The sequence below is a fragment of the Gadus macrocephalus genome, chromosome 6 (assembly GCF_031168955.1).
Source record: "Gadus macrocephalus chromosome 6, ASM3116895v1".
Classification (NCBI taxonomy): Eukaryota; Metazoa; Chordata; class Actinopteri; order Gadiformes; family Gadidae; genus Gadus; species Gadus macrocephalus.
The window spans coordinates 20,522,857-20,541,174 of record NC_082387.1 but is presented as its reverse complement, the minus strand read 5'-3'; the positions used below and the strand labels follow the sequence as shown (position 1 = coordinate 20,541,174).

Genomic DNA, 18,318 nt, shown 5'->3' with positions numbered 1-18,318 from the left:
TACTGCATCAAGGGAGATGCTAGCCAAAGGCAAGTGAATAGAGGTATACAAATAGATGATAAACGTCCGTCAAGACCGACATCGTACAGGATATCTACTTGCTGTTTCTCCCGGAATTCAAGAAGCCACGTTACATTTTATTCCTGAATAAAATACACATTTAGATACCTGGACACCATATGCTGGACACAGCCACGCGGAACCAAAGATGTGCCTGTTCTGCGGTTGCAACACGACCCTTTAAATCAGCCGGACACCTGGTAAAGCAGTTTATTGCCCGTTATTTTCAGTTGTATATTTATAAGCACACTATGAACATTGTATTATAAAGCTATGCATTTTAGGTCAAGTAAGAGGCATAATGAACAGGATCCAGGTGTCATTGTGTACCTCCATTGTAATATGTTGAATATGTTCACGTGTGTGGCAGAATATATAAAAAAATAGTTAGATAAAATATATATTCTTATTAATAAATATTTAGAATTACTAGACGCAGCATATCTCTGACAGAGGCAGAACCAAAACGGGCCTGGTCTGCGTTTCAACACGGACACTTGAATCCGCCGAACACCGGATAAAGCGTAGTAGTATTAAAAACATTCCTACATTGTATACATTCGTTTTTGCATATCCTGAAGTCACTTTATGATTTACCCTATGAATTTGAAGGTAAGTACGATTTTACGCTAACGTCGTTCCTAATCAGGGTCAATACGTGGTCGCATGTGTTTCTGAGTGTGTTGCAGATTACACACCGAGTTGATATTCCTGTGTGGAATTAAAACGTTAATGGTGAATTTATGAATTAAATTAGTTCTAGGCAACGTTCGCAGTGGTGCATTCAAAAAAGATGACTACTCCGAGAGCCCTCCCCCAAAGCAAGGAGACGCTTCTTCAGAACTACAACAAGAGGCTGAAGGATGACGTCCGGTCCATCGTGGACAACTTCTCTGAAATTATCAAAACGGCCAAGGTAAACAAACGGCTTCTTGCGTATCTCTCGGTATCTCTCCTGTTTCGTGTTCAAGATTTATTTGATATTCTCCCACCCTTTCTTCAGATAGAAGATGAGACTCAAGTTTCGCGAGCAACACAAGGAGAGCAAGACCATTATGAAATGCATGTCAGGGCAGCCAACATTGTGAGTATAGTCATTTGGCAGTCAATAAGAGAACTTAAAGAGGGGAGGAGGTGGCTGAAAAAACCGACCACCATTCTGATTATCTCCTCAGGTGCGAGCGGGAGAGTCCCTGATGAAGCTAGTCTCGGACCTGAAGCAGTTCCTCATCCTGAACGACTTCCCTTCAGTCAACGACGCCATCACCCTGCAGAACCAGCAGCTCCGCTCGCTGCAGGACGAGTGTGACAAGAAGCTCACGTCCCTCCGCGACGAGATCGCTGTCGACCTCTATGAGCTAGAGGAAGAATATTACTCCTCCAGGTACAAATAAGACTACCCGCTGCATTGTAGTCCCATGCCTAGAGCCATGTCATCCCACTTCCTTTGACCATTCACCGCTGAGCCTTTTGAAAAGTTAAGCCCAAATCTCCACTGGAGCACGGTGTTGTCTCTGCCTCTTGGCCGATGAATGAGTGACTGGTTCAGGGTCTGGTCAGTCACATGAGACCTCATGAAACTCATCTCAATTAGGTCTACCATACACCGTCAACTGTCACCGAAATAAGTGCCTTTTATTTTGTTAAATGTCTTCTGTTTTTTTTGTGTGTCATAGTAACTGTAGCTGGTAAAGTAGAGTGTTGAAAGTAATTATTAAAGGTGTGGCTACCAGTAGCCCCCTGCAGTATATCAATCAATTTGAATGTCACTACAGCAACTTTGACGTGCATAAGATTAAATCAAAAATTTCTTTACACACTGTTCAAGCAAGGTGAGGTTAAAATAGCACAGCTTGGTGGGTCTCTAATTGTATTGTCTAGGATGCATTTTTGAGACAGTCCACACCCACATTTCATGAAATGCAAACAATGTTACCCCGTATATCCATGTGACTATAATCGCTGAATAGATGCATGAATGTTTTCGGCTTTTATTTTGCTCTACACGGAAATGGATTTCTAACACCTTCTGAACCAAAACAATATATTCAATAATATTTGACCTACTGCTCTTTAAAGAGGGCCTTTTAGACAACGTACCATGGCACCATATGTAGAGTTTGAGTTAGGTAGATATAGATTGCTTGCTCAGAGCTGATTTTATTCATTTGAGATCAAGTTAAAAAAATTGCATGTACCCATGTTTACTTTTTTCAGAGGCCTAGAGACTTGGGCTTCTGTAAAAGGTCAAGTTTGTTTCTTGTAGATTCCGTCCTTATCAGTGGAGTCAAAGCTGTATCTATGCAAGGCATGTCCATCCAATATGGTTGAATGTTTTTGGGGTCATTTCTTTTCCTAGAGCCAAAGCATTTGAGAAATAAAGTAGACAAAACGTTCTCAGTAGTACGTCTAATTTCTATTCTCTGAAAGACACAGAACCGTTTACTGTCTCACTAGCTCCCCAACTGCTCTGACCCTCCCCTCCTGCCATTCAGTTGCTTTCCTTAATCACTCCTCACCTTGTATAGCTGTACTGCAGTTTCTACAGCAACAACATTTCCATTGCACTCCATGTTTTTTTAAGGGGGTACATGTTTTCTTATCTGCTACTTCTCAGCTTTTCTACGGCAATCCCGATTTTGTTTAACTTAACCTTTGCAGTGCTTATGCAGCCCTTGCTTTGTCTTCATACATTCGTGCCTGTAAGTCGATGTGCTTCCTCTGCTGCCTGGGCGCACTTGTCTGCTTTACTTTCTGTGCTGCGCTGATTCTGCTTCCTATTGGTTTCTGTTCTTAAAAGCTACAGTCTGTCGGACACCACTGACCTCCCCTTGTGTGAAGCCTACCGGCGGCGCGACAGCTGGGCCTCTCCAGGCACGGGCCCTGGGTCGGCTCAGGGGGACGGAGACGAGCACGACGGACCCCCTTCACACGAGACAAAGCCCCAGCACCACCTCAATGGACACGGGACCACCCCCATAGAGAAACCATGAAGCGCTGAAGACACAGCCACACAGGTGGTATCCTACCAGGTTACTGGTTGTATACCAACATCTTTCTGGTGGTATTGAAGTACGTTTTTCTCAGTTTGTCTGAGCAGTCCTGACTAGCTAGTAGTGCACTGCAAAAATCAGCTTAGAATTTAAGTAAAAATACGCACATTCAGAATTCATCTGGTAAATCTTACAATTTTATTAAGTTTTGTAATCTGACTTGTTTGTTTGCTTTTGTAATAAAACACTAAGTAATAAAAAAAATCGATTTGGTTGTTTCATCATCAAACTTTTACGTTTTAATAATTACAAGTCATCAGAATGTAAATTAATGAACTTAAGGTTGCCAAAACTACTGAATATCCCTTAAAGAAAACACTTTTCTATGGTCAAACACATTTAACATACCAAATATGAACACATACACACGTTTAAAATCTTTGACCAATAGTTAAGCTCAACAATTCTTGACTGTTATTGTTCTAAGGAATGGCAATCTACGGGAACTAATATTAAAAGACATGTATTTACATCGGGCCTTTTTATAAAGGTTTACTTGTGCATCAATACGCTGGGCTTCTTCAGAAGACAGTTGGGACATCCCAAGTCATCAGTACCGCCGATTCATCTTCTTAAACTTCTCATAGTGATAGTCGTCAGTCGCCTTCTCGTTGTTGGGCCGCTTGCGGTAGTTGGGCGGGGATGGGGCCGCTAACAAAAAACAACGGTTGTTAGATTTAATATTTAAAGGAAAGTGTAGTTCTGTGGGAGCTCTTCATATGATGTGCTCTAAATCCCACATTTTGTGTGGAAGGGCAATGCATTGATCCCTCTTCATAAAAATGGTCCTGTTGCTTATAAACAACCTGGATCAAGTCAACGTGGACTCACCCTCTGGACCCGGTTTCTCTGTGTCTCCAACCCGCAGTGGTCTCGCTTTGGGCTCCTCTGGGCGGTGGTGCCTGTGGTGCCGCTGAGCTGCGTTTGGATCTTCGCGATAGACTGAAAAAGAGAGTCACATGGTTAATGCATTCATCTTGAAAACGTTTTTATTCAATGTCAATTAAGGTCAACTGGAACTGTTCCAGTGTGGCAGACAGTGGATCGAGCTGCCACGCTCTCTACCTAGAACAGACTTCCGAATCTTCATAGAACATCAGGAACCGTCCAAGGACATCTGAGCCGTCACTGTGTTGTAGTACTTCAGCACTTACTTGTGCAGCAACTATTGTTGTTTCAATTAAATGACAGTGTATTTGTGTAGCCCTTAATCACTGGTAAAGTCTAAAAGGGCTTAGGTTGCTGTTGCTCCAATACGGATTTATTGTACGTTTCGATGATTCTTCCTCACTGCAGTCACTTCGGATCCAAGTGGTAACTAAATGCAAAACCAAACAAGGAATACTCACAGCGGTTGTGTTGAACGTAGTTGACAGCGATGTTTGTCGGCACAAATGATGTGCCTTGGTCTTTCTTCTTGTTTCTTTGCTCTGCTATCAACTTGGCTTTTGCATCTTCCGTAAAAATGATGTTCTTAATCTTTGCACTGAAAACGTATTTGGGGAAAGAAAAGAAGATAGAAAAGTATTAATGCAAAACAGTTGCAGGGAGTTTGGCCAATAGATCAAGTTTTGTCTTTAAACTTGTGTCTCCATACTCGATGCCGAGGTCCACTTCAGGGATTCCGCTCAGCATCTGATTGGATAACATCTCTTCGGTCTTCTTGGCAGAGTTGACACGGATGTTCTCTGGAAGCTCGTAGAGAAGGTCCTCTGCGGTCTTCACGATGACCTTCTGCTCCACCGCCTCTACCAGCCCCTTCTTCTTCTTCAGCTCCGTCTCGATGTACTTCATCCTGAGGGAGAAAAGATGGATTCCAATGGTCACATTGGAGATGGATGAACGCTAGAAATTAAAATAGAGAACTTTAATAATCGTACATGTCTGCATCCTCATCTCTTCTGTTGGTCTCAGCGGAGAAAGATGAGCCAAGGCTGAGGTCCTTCTCCTCTTCTCCTCTGAATTGGGAAAATAGAACCTTGATCAGCATAGTGCTCAGTGTAGTGGACCAGAAACAGACATCAGTATAAAGTACACCTGGAGAACGCATTAGTGTGTGTTAGGTAACCAAAGCACAGTAATAGAGATGCCAATTACGTGTCTCTGTTCCTGTCTTTCATTTTCTTCATGTCCACAACCCCACCGGTCTTCAATTTAAAGGGGTCATCCTGTAGGAATAGATTTACATTTTTGTAAATGGGACCTTATTGAAATTTGTGACGTTATTCCCAGTTTGAGTTGTAAAGTAGAGGAAGAAATTACATCAAGCTCTCCCCCCGGCGGTAGCAATTCGCCCTCCAGCAAAGCAGCAAGACTGAAACAAAAAATTGTACCTACGATAAGTGATATATTCACGTTTTAAATGTGTACTTTTATGCCCTGTTCTGCTGTGCTGCTTTTCAGTTACCTGATCCCAGTTTGTCTTCTACGGAGACTTTGTATTTCTTTCGCCTCCTCCACCTTTGATCTAATGAAAAGTAGAAGGTAACTTTAACTACATACTATAAAACAAACCTGAGACTTTCATGAACAGCAAAAATACAATGACCAAAACATTACCACGAGTTTAACTATCGTTAAGACACAATAAGACACACTACCTGACTTCCCGGGTCACTTCATCCTCCTCATCCTCCACATCAGATGAGTCTCTCCTCCTCCTGAAGTTCTTCCCCGCCGGCATTATGAATGTAATGGTATTTTAGACTATGTTAAATGTGTAAAACAAGGTGCTGCAAGGGTTCCCGCAGAATGCTACACATAAATAAAGAATCTCTTCCGCCCTGAGTCGTGACGACTTCCTCTCCGCAGCACCCATAACAAATATGGCGGCCTGCAGGCACCTCGGGGCAGGACTCCGTCTCTCTGCCAGTCTGTCGCGTCTGTAAGCGTTTCTTTCTCCTTTCTTCAGTACGCTTTAGTGTTTTATTTAGGGATGAATAACTTCTCAATGAACAGTTAATCCTGAACGTCATCGTTCAGCTCCTGTTACATGACGGTCACTAGGGGTTAAATAAGATGACGCAGTTCGGACCTAATCGATATGATTATGACCTGGTGCATGTGTATTGACTGAAATCGCATTAGTGTTTTAGTTTAGAGCTAGTTTGCTGTCCGTTGTTTCTCAGTCATAGTTACCTTGTATGCATTATATAATTGTCCACATCTGTTTATGCAGAATCTAATTGTCAATCTCTGTGTACGTATGCCTACCACTTGTGTTGGTTTAATTTATAAAACCCTAATTTGAGGGGTCCCTACTACCTGATGCGCACACGTTTCAGAAACCAGAACATATTATCTGCACTCACAAAATGTTCTCGGTCGTCTGTTCCGCGTGTCGCACTGAGATTGGAGAAAAGCTTTTAAATCTGCAGCCCTTTCGAACGGAGCAACCTTACACTGAGCAACCTTTAGAAAGACTTGCACTGTACTGATGTCCTACGAGGCCTGAGCTCGATACAGCAGGATCCTGGGCTTGGAAGTATTGGAAATGGTCCCCTTATTTAATTCGGTGTCCATGTAATCTATCAAACATGTATTTTTAATTGTAACTTGTGCATCAAGTTTGTGTGAAACCCAAATTAAGGTTTTTGTATGGATGATGCCTTCTGGGCCAGGTCTCTCTTGAAAATAAGATTTGAATCTCAATGTGACTTTGACCTGGTTGAATAAAGGTTTAATACGTAGAATTCCCTCTAGCTCTGGTCCCGTGGATGTTGTATCCACAAAGCACGTGTCGTCATCACACATAGTCATCATGACTGCGTGTATTTTTGCTCCTCCCTCGAGGTTTAAAGCTTTTTTTTTGCTGTTATAATGATCTTAACTTATCATTAGAATTTACGTTTTGTTGGTTAGTGCCGTGCCTCTAATGACATGATTGATATGAATATTATTGCAGCTGGTTGAACTTGATGAACTCTGATGTACTTCTTAGGGTTATTAATCAAGGACATCACAATGCCGGATTTCACGGGATATCCTACAGGCCTAAACCTCGAGTCACAAGCAGATGGCCAAATACCTCTTTTGCAGTTGTCCCTGGTAAGTACTTGTGCAGTGCAATGCTTCCCAGTAAAGAAAGGGTACCAGGTATTGTGGCTAATGCTCCATCTTCCCTTTGCCATCTCTTCACAGGGAGAACCATGTTTGTCCAGACCCAGGACACCCCAAACCCAAACAGCCTGAAGTTTTTACCGGGTCGCGTGGTTCTGGAAGCGGGAACTATGGATTTTGCTGCACCCCGTGATGCGTTCTGCTCCCCCCTTGCCAGGTAAGGTCAACTCGTCTTTCAACATAACAATTAAACAAGGAATAGAGTTCACTAGCTCTAGCCTGCGGAGACAAATAGGGCTACAGTAGTGAACTAATTAGAAATATTTATAATAACTTGGTCTTTAGTCATTAGTCGTCATTTTGTTCTGCAAGATATAGGCTTGTAGTGTCTTTTCTAGTGTGGTTTATTGTAGTTCAGGGACAGTGGTGGGAAAGTTTATTTGTCCTGTTGCTTTGGGCAAGACAAAGGGTGAGGTATTATAATTGAATAATCAATCAAATTAATTAAAAATGCAATTTATGTAATTAAATGACGGTAATCAAATGTGTACATTTGCTTATTAGATGAATGATTTTTATTTCCATGTTGTATATGTTGGATGTTTCCAGAAGGTAAATAGTGTTATCACCTCCGCTGCTTTAAACGTAGATTCACTGAGCGGAACACAGACCGGACAAACTCTGTTACGTCACAAAGACATGTTCGGGACATTAGGAGCATTCTAAAACTTCCCGCTGTCTTTTCTTCATTTTGTTCAGGCAGTTGTTCAGAATCGATGGCGTCAAAGGTGTGTTCTTGGGTCCAGACTTCATCACCATAACAAAGGTTTTTGAACCAAAATACTAAAATGAAACTTATCCTCAAGTGTATTTTTGGTGGTTTGGTTCAAACCTATTTCCCACCCTCTTAGTCTGATGCGGAAGTGGAATGGAAGGTGATCAAACCAGACGTATTCGCTGCCATTATGGATTTCTTCACCACTGGCCTCCCCGTGGTCAACGAGGACAGCGTCCCCAGTCCAGACACAGGTACCTGTGCCGATCTAATCCTTCTCTCCTCTCCTAGTGCACAAATATGATCTCTTTCTGCAGCAGCCATGGACAGAAGAACCCAGACCTGTGCGTTAAGAGATGAAACCCAACAGATGGGTCAACCTGCCAAATAAATGTAAGTATAAATGTTTCTTCTTTTCCCCCCGCAGCACCATCGGATGACGACGATGAAGTAGTGGGGATGATCAAAGAACTCCTGGACACTAGAATACGGTAGACACCGTTGTTACAGTACACATACTTACTCTGTTGAATACCATTACGTTATCCGTTCTCTTCACCTCAAACAGGCCCACGGTGCAGGAGGACGGGGGAGACGTCCTGTACATGGGCTTCGAGGACGGCATCGTGAAGCTGAAGCTGCAGGGCTCCTGCACCAGCTGCCCCAGCTCCATCATCACCCTGAAGAGCGGCATCCAGAACATGCTGCAGTTCTACGTCCCCGAGGTGGAGTCGGTGGAGCAGGTCCGTGCCTACGTCTGGACGATGTGTTGATCAGGGGGCGGCATGTGGCTCAAGCGGTAGCGCGGTTTGGCTGGTAACTGGAAAGTTACTAGTTCGATCCCCGGCTCCTCCTAGCTGAGTGTCGAGGTGTCCCTGAGCAAGACGCCTCACCCAAGAGTAAATAATGCTTCACTTTCAAATAACATCTGTCCAATGTTTGTTTTTTTGCATCACTTGGATCTTGGAGTTCATTTTTTTTAATGCAAACTGTTTAATTATCAATTTGGACCAAAAAAAGTAACTCAAACAAAACACCTGGGTGGAGACTCTCCCCCAGAGCCTTCAGCGGGTAAGGCGCTGCCTGACAACCAGCAGAGCTCCTGAAGACAGCGTGTTATACACAAGAGTTACGCACAAGAGATTCGCATGGCTGAATGGGACCACTCCCCTGTGTGTGCATGAGCCGTCCTGTTGTTTTGCTGTCAGCTCGAGGGCAGCACCCTCCATTGGTAGCCCTTTCAGACGGGCTGATTAAGTCTCTCGGCTGAACACCTGCTAGGGAACAGGTTCTTTTGTTCTTTTTCTATAGATTGAAAAAACTCAAAATACTCGTTATTCTGCCACCTGATGGCGTAGTAAGGGTCGTTAGTGGAACCCATTGTAAACTAAATGGGATAGTTCCCAACAGCATCGCCATCGACACTGAGGTCATAATTTTCATAATAATGCAAATGCAAGAGCTCTCACCAGTGGGCTGTAGGCTCAATCACCACGTGTTACCTCCTATGGTGATAGTGGCTTAATAGACTTTACAGATTGACATCACTGCACTTGAAAGTTTTCAAATTTATTTTCTTTTAACTAAAAAGGTTAAATAATTGTTAACATTTCGATGTAAACGCTTGAAGCGTTTATAGAAATGTCTCTTCTGAATGTATTTTTCCTGTTTTTTTTCGTCCCAGGTGAAGGATGACGAGGAGCAGATCGCTCAGGCTTGACTCCAATGACAAGAAACGTCATAGCGATTCCCCTCCTGCTGTTTTTTCTGCTGTCATTGAGCACGCACACTGTCCATAGATAAACCCTCTGGTTTCATGCAGCATAGTGATAAGCTGTTGGATGTAAAACCACGTCATCCAATTTAACGGATACACAGTATTTGGAAATATTTATAGAATATGTATTATTTGTCCAAATAAAGATGTACATTAAGTATATTAAGTCTACCTTTCATTTACACCAAAATAGTAAGGCTATGGCTTTATTTATTCACCTTGTAATGATAAAATATGCAATATTCTCTCTATTTGTCTGAAACACAATAATCAAGATCATTCAACCAATGATATTTGTAATGCATGGGCCTAATAAAATGTAGTTTTAATCAAATCAAATCTCAACAGTAATGGCATAATAACTGATAAACTATTGTCAATTTTGGATTGGCCCAGTTTAAACAAAGTGTATTCTTGAAGTCCTACCTGTGCTTTTTAAATGCGCAGTCTCCCTCTGCCTTTTCTGGCCATGTGGGGTTGGTTGTGTGGGTCACTGACTTTGCAAATTGAATATGAAAAAAAGGAATTGGATATTTTATGTCCTGCAGTTGCCGGGGTCACCTCAACACACCTTGTTATGCTCAGGATGAATGGATCCCGTATTTTGCAGACACTTAGTGTGCAAGTCTCTTAAAAGGACTAATTTAACTTTAGGGAGGTTTAAATATCTTCGATTGGGATATTTTTAAGCATCCCATGCACGTCGCCTGTCAATCCAATGTATTACCAGGAAGATATTTTATCCTTGTTAAAGATTATTACACCTTAAGGTAAATAAAAATGTTTATGATAGAATAGTAATTTAGATTTTTAGGGCCCAAATCTCAAATATGTGCCGTGGACATTAGACGCTTATTGTTATTTGCCTATCCCCATCCCGGGTCTGCATCCTGATGCCACGTCAGGGCAGCCTGCGTCGACCACAGCTCTGACGTCGACGGGGTGTAGCCTGAGTGACAGGGGCTCTCCACCAATGAGACTAGGGTATAGAATTAGACGGCCCAATTTCATTCACTGACAGTATGGGAGGCGGGATGTTTCTTGAGCAGCGTTATTAGATGCGGAACTGACAGAGCAGCAGTAACTAACAACGCCAGAGGAGTCATGTGTGGTGAGTATTGAACTAAATAATCTAAGCCTAGGCCCTAAACTATTAGACAATAACCAGCTTCAGCCGTGGGGTCACGGGAAAAAAAACACATGATGGCAAACATGTTGAATTCCCATCGCAGCATCGCCTCATCTTTAAAGCATTCCCACACTACAGTTGGGAATAAACCGGGCAGCAGCGGCTGACCACAGCATCTTTTCTAAACTAACTTATGAGCAACAATGTAAACTAGTTTGACACTTTATGTCCTCTGTTTGATTTCCTTTTACGAGCGGATGAATCAACACCCTGTGTCGTGTCCTGATGCTATGTCCATGTCTCCTGTCTCCTGCACCCATTACGCATAACGTTACTTCTTCACTATACCTGGTCTGTTCTCCAAGACTAGAACTCGTTCAGGAACACCTGTAATTGTAGTAGGAATTTGTGTTCATATCCACACCCTTCTTCACCTGGTCATTCCCCTGCTTATGGCTCAGGAATACCAAGTGGCTGAGACTCAGTGTCCCAGTAACAAATTGCTGAGACTCAGTGTCCCAGTACCGAGTGGCTGAGACTCAGTGTCCCAGTACCCAGTGGCTGAAACTCAGCGTCCCAGTGGCTGAAACTCTGTGTCCCAGTACCAAGTGACTGAGACTCAGTGTCCCAGTGAGTTCACACCTTGGTGGGACAAACTATCCTTATCTAAACACTTATCTGCATACATCTCTGTCCACAGCTATAGGAAGCAAACCAGTCGGTGTTTGACTTCATCCTGTTATCAGAGCTATTGTAACCGATAACCGACGTGACTGATAACCTGCACCGGTGATTCAAACCTGGATCAGAGTTTTTACCCAGTAGTCCACTATGTTAACCCAGTAGTCCACTACTTTTACACAGTTGGAGACAACCCAGTAGTCTGCTGCTTTTACCCAGTAGGAAACTACCCAGTAGTCTGATATTTTTACCCAGTAGTCTGATATTTTTACCCAATAGTCTCCTACTTTTACCCACTAGTCCACTACTTTTTCCCTTTTTACTTTTACCAACAAGCGTCTCTGTGTGCGTGTCTCTCTCTCCACTGGGCCGTAGGCGGCCAGCAGTTTCCTCCACAACTCGCTTCAGAAAGCTCTAAATGCCGTCTTTGTGGTAGATGTTTAAAACAAGGCCTGGTTTTAGATCAATGTTTACACACCAACCGGACATGGCTATAGTTCATATCTCGCTCAAAGCAATGACCACAGGTCTTCTTTATATGAAGACAAGGCTATTCATTGGATAAGGTATTGTAGTTGTAAGGATTGATTCTGGTTGCATGGATGTGTATGCTGTGGTTGTGAATCACAATCAAATCGCTGTCCAGTCTCAGTTTTCCACTCTGCTGTGTTTATTAACAATAGATAATTACCCAATGGAAAATATTTTTTCTAGGGACCTGTCAAATGTTTGTACTCCACTGCTTTCAATGAAGATATTAGCTTACGTCTAGGGGCCCATAACTTTGTATTAGTTTACTGTCACATTATTCCGGGATGCCCAACCCTGTAAAACAGGCCAGGCTACTGGTAACAATCAAAACTGCGTTTCGCATGTGAGCATTTTTGGCACCATATCAAGATGGATAATAACAGTGCTTCACCACAACAACAAATAGTATGCCTTGCCTTGACAAAGCTTACTATTAATTATGATTATTGGGTGTCAAGCAACTATGTTGCGAGACAACCTATTGTTATTGTACGAATTCCTATTATTATTATTATTTACCTGCAATGGGAGTCAATGGCAGCCCATAGAACCGCTTGGTGAAAAGTTGTGAAATTTGGCACACTGGTTCAAGACAGCCCCATTAGCCCATTAGGCCAATCTCAGGTCGCTAGCCCTACAGCTCTAGCGCCACCAACAGGTCAAAGTTGGACATGCATTCATGTTCATAACTTTCGACTCATTTGACCAATATTCACAAATCAGGTATCATTGGATTCCTTGAACCAAGCCCACTTCAAAACACCCTATGACGTCATTGTTCCATGACGTATATTTCCGCCATCTTGGTTTATGTCCAAACCCTTCAAAATGCTACTCCTATCACAAATCTTGTCCAATCAACTCGAAACTTGGCACACATGATCTCCCAGCCATGCTTGATAAAAAACATCGAATAGATTTTTCAAATTCAAAACCGTTTGCCCGCTAAAGTCAATCAAATTTGGCGGCAAAGCCGCCAAACCGGATGTAAGCCCATATCTTAGCAGCCCTTTGACATATCATAACCAACCTTGGTACGTAGACCTATGACCCCATAAAGGTGACAGTAAATGAATTTGGTGACCATTGACCTCTAGGGGGCGCTGTTATTAATGTCGATGTGTTTTGACTCCTCTCTCTTCACATGCGTGTATTTAAAACTTATTTTCAATGTCTGGTGATACTATCAGACCTCCCCATATAGCTCATATATTACTTCTTGCAGAAATATCCGCGAAAGCCAATGATATTCGACCGCGAACCCCCCAAACCGGAAACACGCCAATATCTCAGCAGCCCTTTGACATATCATAACCAAACTTGATATATAGACCCATAACATCATCATGGGGACACTCACTGAATTTGGTGACCATTGACCTCTAGGGGGCGCTATAATTAATAAAGACGTGTTCTAACTCCTCTCTCTTCAGATGAGTACATTTCAAACTTATTTTTCATGTCTGAGGATACTGCCAGACCTCCTTATATAGCTTATAAATTATTTCTCATTGCAACATCAGAACTTGGCCGCCATGTTGAAAGTTGTCAAAATCAGTTGAAAATTTCCACAGGCCACAAATTATGTCCAATCTTCATAAAACTTGTCATATATGATCTTCAGACCAAGCTGAACAAATGCATTAAACAGCTTTCTCAAATTCAAAACCGTTTGGCCATGACAGCCAATCAAACATGACGGCGCTCATTAATGGGTAGACACTGCACTCGTGTGGCGATAAGCGGGACTTAATGTATGATGCAACAATGACTATATTTACCATTCCGCCCACCTACAATATAAACTGCAATTCCCACTGGATTCGATGCTTCACGAACTACCTCCAGAACGGATGCTTGTTTACATTGTGTCTCTTTCAGGGATATTGTTCCGAATACCCCAATGTATTTGTGACATTTGTTCTGTCAGGCAGACTGTATTGCGTCCTTACCTCTAGGTGGGGTCCTTTTCCCATTTACTCATCCCACCGGCTGTCGGTATTGCCGATTTCCGAGGCGGTCGTCATGTAGCCCCCTGGCCGATTGCGTCCATCCGGCAGAATAAGCCTACCGTGTCCGATTATGCTTGACACCCACATTGCTGCTCGCAGCTATATTTATAATTATTATTATTATGAAGACATGTCTAGACCCAGTAGACAGAGCTATGTCCTAAATGTAAATCTAAATACATCAGAATGTTTAGTAAATGTATACTGGAATAGTATCAAACAGCGGGAGGTTAACCTTTTTAAAAACGTCTAATTGACTGCATGTTGAACATTTGTCAATTATAAGCAGCTCGTTACATTTGAATGCACTAGTTGAGAACATGACAACGTTGGGACCTCAGTATCCATCAGAAAGGCTTGTTTGTTCAAACAAATTCACTCTCCTCAATAAAACCATCTCAGCCAGTCGAACCCTCTAATTGCATGGCAAAAAAACGGTATTGCCCATCTTACTACCACTCATCCCTTTTGTCTTTGAATGTTCATCCTTCCCCTCCTACCCCAGGAATCTTTGCTTATCTTAACTACCACGTGCCGCGGACACGGCGGGAGATCCTGGAGATCCTGCTCAAAGGCCTTCACCGTCTGGAGTACCGGGGTTATGACTCAGCTGGTAGGTGCCTCAGGGGCCTGTCAGTCAGTCTGTCTGTCTGGTGAAGTCTCGGGTCAAAAGGTCATTCATTTATGTTCAATTTGTTGTTATTGTCGTAGATAGAGTATAATCCCAACTAATGTGTAAAGTCCTTTCTGTGTCACGTTCATATCCTGCTGTTCTTGATTGTTGCGCTCAGGTGTGGGGATCGACGGCGGTAACAAGAAGGACTGGGAGTCCACCGGCCGCTCCATCCAGCTCATCAAGCAGAGGGGGAAGGTGCAGGCTCTGGACGAGGAGATCAACAGTAAGCTTCTACAGGGGTCTTCTGGCGCCGTCTGATGGGTTAGCCCTCTCAAAAAATGTAAAGCTTTATCATCTTGGAAACTGTGAATTATGCCCTATGTGTTTTTTGTGCGTGGGAATCACAGAGCAGCAGGGCATTGACATGGACGTGGAGTTCGACGTCCACCTGGGCATCGCTCACACCCGCTGGGCCACCCACGGCGCCCCCAGCCCGGTCAACAGCCACCCGCACCGCTCTGACAAGAACAACGGTCAGTGAGTGTAACGCGCCACCTCGCTCACGAGGTACCCGCTGAAGTCAGGGTTTCAGTATGCAAGTCCCTCAGCTCTCTTTGATTGGCCGTCTTTGATGGGCGTCTGAGCTGTTGTTTGTTGAAGAAAGAACACATTATTTTGGTGCCGCGGGTTAATTGTGGTCTTTCTGCTCTTCAGAGTTCATCGTCATTCACAACGGCATCATCACCAACTACAAGGACCTGCGGAAATTCCTGGTACAGCAACTTCTTCTTCCCCCTAGAAACAATAGCACAGCCCTTCTTTAGAGGAACCGGTCTGTGTGTCTGAGTGTTTGATATACCTGCATCATCACCGCCTGTGTTTGCCGCTCTCTCACAGGAGAGCAAAGACTACGAGTTTGAGTCGGAGACCGACACGGAGACTATCGCCAAGCTGGTGAAGTACATGTACGACAACCGTGAGAACGACGAGCTGAGCTTCACCACGCTGGTGGAGAGAGTGACCCAGCAGCTGGTGAGGGCCCCCTCCCGAAGGGACCATGCTCCTACTGATCACGCCCTGGTTTGATGGGTCAACTGTACAGATGTTCCGATGCAATTTTTTTTTTCCTTCCCGATGCCGATTCAGATTCCTGAACTTGAGTATCGGCCGATACCGAGTATATGGCGATACAGCATCTAGAATTCTAACTACAAATAGCACACTAGATCATTTACATTTATAATCTTTCATATAATAACATTTGTATTCTTGAATTTAAACGTCCATTCATCCATGTTTTTCCGACTTGGTAGCTAGAACACACGTAGGTGACGGTCCCCATCCGACCATTAGCGAACGCAACATAACACCGTTGCGTTTGTGATGTTCTCTCTCTGTGTAGTAAATGAGCTAGTCACCTGATGGTATTGGATCGGCGCATAGACCTGCGTAATCGCTGATACCCGATGCTGCTTTGAAGGCAGCATCGGAGGAATTTCCGATGCTGTTATCTGTATCAGAACAACTCTAGTCAACTCTAAATTGTATTCATCTCTATTTTAGGAAGGAGCCTTTGTCCTGGTGTTCAAGAGCGTCCATTACCCTGGAGAGGCGGTCGGGACCAGGTCTGTTCTACTACCGTCATCTAGACTCAGTGTTCAGTGGGACATGCAAAGAAATGGACTATTAACAGTTGTTTGTTTTTTTCCACATTAAGGAGGGGAGGGCCTCTTTTGATTGGTGTGAAATGCGACCACAAACTCTCTACAGATCACATCCCCATTCTCTACCGCTCTAGTAAGTCAGAGCAATTTGCAGCAACAACCAAATGTGGTGGTCCACTCAGATTCTGGCTCAGATGTTGTTCAGACACATGAGGCTCACTGCTGCTGTGGTCTTATTCCTTCCAGCTGGCAAGGACAAGAAGGGCTGCACGGCCCTGCCCCGCGTGGACCAGGACACCTCTCTGTTCCCCACGGACGAGAAGGCCGTGGAGTACTACTTTGCTTCTGACGCAAGGTCTGTGTGGTGGCCAGAGGCTCCATCGCCCCCATGCAGATCTGTAGACCTGTATGCACGGTTCAAAATGGGGCTGTTCACATTTGAGAATTAGCCAAATGCAAAGGTTAAGGTACAAGGAGCCATGGTTAACATGATGGATATTGAACACGCATTAGCTGGTGGTCTGATGTTACCTGCGTGATGTTATTAGATTAATGGAAGGTGTTTGATGTCTTGTTGAAGATTTTTGTTTTCAATCCGGTAAAAATAATGGATCTTATCCACAGATGCTCCCTACTTAAAGGGCAAGGCACTGCATACTTACCCCCGTCTCCCCTCTCCCCCCTGTCGCCACGGCAGCGCGGTCATCGAGCACACCAACCGGGTGATCTTCCTGGAGGACGATGACGTGGCGGCGGTGAACGAGGGGCGGCTGTCCATCCACCGCATCAAGCGCACCGCGGGGGACCACCCGGCCCGCGCCATCCAGACCCTGCAGATGGAGCTGCAGCAGATCATGAAGGGTGAGCGCGGTTAGGGAGCTGGGAGACACTATTTGATGTGGTTTTCAGCTGGCTGAGACTGAACCTGGTGTTGTTTGCAGATAAACTTGTTTGTTCCCCCCCCCCCCCCCCCCCCCCCCCTCCTGAATCCCATTGGGTAACCGTTATACAAAAAAGCACAGAAGCGCTCACGCTTACACACACATAAACTGACTGACTGGAAATTGACACTGTGAGCCCGGTTTGTACCCCGCTCATCGCCCTTGAGGGGAACGGAGCGCCTCAGACACGGTAATACCACGAGCCCCATGCTGAGATGGATGAAAGAGAGCTGGCCTCCCTATCTGCAGCTGTGCCTCAAGGACGTCTCCCTGCTCAATACAGCACTTACCCATTGTATGCTCTTCGTGCTGAGAGGACTCTCTGCAGAGACTACTTTTCTTTTATACATTTTTTACCCTTTATTATGATAACTCTTGAAGTTCAGTCTGAGTTTCAGTGACAAAACTGTTGGAAGAATTTCCACCAGACTGACTCGTATATGAGAAACGACGGGTCAAACCAGACGCCTCTTTTTGATTTGATCTCCCATCAGTGCGAGCAACAGGGAGATTTAAGTTACTTTAGTATTAGTTTCTTCTGTCAACTGATTTTCCTTTGACCTGCAGTAGAGTAGCCGAAGCTTCACTTACTTTCCCCTGTAGAGACGGCCAACATCTCCCCTTTTAAATAAATGTTTAAATGACAAAAGACATTGTTCTGATTTAATTATTGACATTTTTAAAGTCGTTTTAAATTTCAATTATAGGACGCTTTAGGCTCGTTATCGTTTCATAAATAAGAACATGCGCGTTTGACCTTGTTCTAAAGGCTTCCACCTAAAGGTTTATGTACATGTTAATGAAACGCTATAAATAAATGTCCTTTGACAGTTTATCATCAGCGGTGAGAGATGCAAGGTAGATGCGGTTGGAATGGTTCTCTTTGGGCGCGAGTGTAAAAGCAGCAAACTCTTAAAGCTTTGGTTCACCTGATTGAGACGCAGGACGCCGCTAAGGGATGTGAACCCTGACCAAGGGATGTGAACCCAGACCACATTCTGCTAATAATGCAAGAAGAGA

The 18,318-nt window shown here is 43.8% G+C and overlaps 4 protein-coding genes across 6 annotated transcripts in view; 3 read left to right on the top strand and 1 right to left on the bottom strand.

Annotated features, from left to right (window-relative positions):
- The first annotated feature begins 334 nt into the window (after window positions 1–334).
- On the top strand, window positions 335–3,316 carry med22 (mediator complex subunit 22). Of its 2 annotated transcripts, none has more exons than XM_060054909.1 (5): window positions 335–672; window positions 818–976; window positions 1,064–1,144; window positions 1,236–1,444; window positions 2,902–3,316. In XM_060054909.1, exons 2-5 carry the CDS (start codon window positions 854–856, stop codon window positions 3,059–3,061), a joined length of 573 nt encoding a protein of 190 aa, XP_059910892.1. In that variant the 5' UTR covers window positions 335–672; window positions 818–853; the 3' UTR covers window positions 3,062–3,316. The 2 variants fall into 2 exon arrangements, with proteins under 2 accessions (XP_059910892.1, XP_059910891.1); XM_060054908.1 differs by having other exon boundaries at window positions 339–672; window positions 2,861–3,316.
- On the bottom strand, window positions 3,229–5,856 carry c6h9orf78 (chromosome 6 C9orf78 homolog). Its single transcript, XM_060054906.1, has 9 exons — window positions 5,714–5,856; window positions 5,521–5,580; window positions 5,376–5,427; window positions 5,211–5,281; window positions 4,994–5,071; window positions 4,711–4,908; window positions 4,463–4,599; window positions 3,945–4,055; window positions 3,229–3,764 (listed from the first exon to the last, which is right to left on the bottom strand). Exons 1-9 carry the CDS (start codon window positions 5,794–5,796, stop codon window positions 3,664–3,666), a joined length of 891 nt encoding a protein of 296 aa, XP_059910889.1. The 5' UTR covers window positions 5,797–5,856; the 3' UTR covers window positions 3,229–3,663.
- A 31-nt stretch (window positions 5,857–5,887) lies between these two features.
- Window positions 5,888–9,886, top strand: nfu1 (NFU1 iron-sulfur cluster scaffold homolog (S. cerevisiae)). Its single transcript, XM_060054907.1, has 8 exons — window positions 5,888–5,997; window positions 7,054–7,160; window positions 7,254–7,389; window positions 7,932–7,998; window positions 8,084–8,201; window positions 8,375–8,438; window positions 8,516–8,690; window positions 9,632–9,886. The coding sequence occupies exons 1-8, from the start codon at window positions 5,939–5,941 to the stop codon at window positions 9,665–9,667; spliced, it is 762 nt and encodes a 253-aa protein (XP_059910890.1). The 5' UTR covers window positions 5,888–5,938; the 3' UTR covers window positions 9,668–9,886.
- Window positions 9,887–10,730: 844 nt separating this feature from the next.
- gfpt1 (glutamine--fructose-6-phosphate transaminase 1) overlaps window positions 10,731–18,318 on the top strand; it is a 24,210-nt gene continuing 16,622 nt past the window's right edge. The window contains exons 1-10 of one of the 2 annotated variants that reach the window (XM_060054904.1): window positions 10,731–10,835; window positions 14,583–14,690; window positions 14,869–14,976; window positions 15,101–15,226; window positions 15,408–15,466; window positions 15,591–15,725; window positions 16,257–16,318; window positions 16,411–16,490; window positions 16,604–16,712; window positions 17,055–17,218. In XM_060054904.1, the coding sequence (XP_059910887.1) occupies window positions 10,829–10,835; window positions 14,583–14,690; window positions 14,869–14,976; window positions 15,101–15,226; window positions 15,408–15,466; window positions 15,591–15,725; window positions 16,257–16,318; window positions 16,411–16,490; window positions 16,604–16,712; window positions 17,055–17,218 (958 nt within the window). In that variant the 5' untranslated portion in view covers window positions 10,731–10,828. Of the gene's footprint in view, window positions 10,836–14,582; window positions 14,691–14,868; window positions 14,978–15,092; window positions 15,227–15,407; window positions 15,467–15,590; window positions 15,726–16,256; window positions 16,319–16,410; window positions 16,491–16,603; window positions 16,713–17,054; window positions 17,219–18,318 lie in introns of both variants that reach the window. The other variant, XM_060054903.1, reaches the window with a different exon arrangement.

Bases quoted from the DNA above. Each gene is read 5' to 3' on its own strand.
- med22 (XM_060054908.1), top strand. From the start codon at position 854: ATGACTACTCCGAGAGCCCTCCCCCAAAGCAAGGAGACGCTTCTTCAG. The intron at 1,145-1,235 runs GTGAGTATAGTC...TTATCTCCTCAG, and splicing joins ATGTCAGGGCAGCCAACATT to GTGCGAGCGGGAGAGTCCCT. The intron at 1,445-2,860 runs GTACAAATAAGA...TGTTCTTAAAAG, and splicing joins GAAGAATATTACTCCTCCAG to CTACAGTCTGTCGGACACCA.
- c6h9orf78 (XM_060054906.1), bottom strand. From the start codon at position 5,796: ATGCCGGCGGGGAAGAACTTCAGGAGGAGGAGAGACTCATCTGATGTG. The intron at 5,282-5,375 runs GTAATTTCTTCC...CTATTCCTACAG, and splicing joins CGCCGGGGGGAGAGCTTGAT to GATGACCCCTTTAAATTGAA. The intron at 4,909-4,993 runs GTACGATTATTA...TTTCTCCCTCAG, and splicing joins AGAGATGAGGATGCAGACAT to GATGAAGTACATCGAGACGG.
- nfu1 (XM_060054907.1), top strand. From the start codon at position 5,939: ATGGCGGCCTGCAGGCACCTCGGGGCAGGACTCCGTCTCTCTGCCAGT. The intron at 8,202-8,374 runs GTACCTGTGCCG...TTCCCCCCGCAG, and splicing joins CGTCCCCAGTCCAGACACAG to CACCATCGGATGACGACGAT. The intron at 8,439-8,515 runs GTAGACACCGTT...CACCTCAAACAG, and splicing joins CTCCTGGACACTAGAATACG to GCCCACGGTGCAGGAGGACG.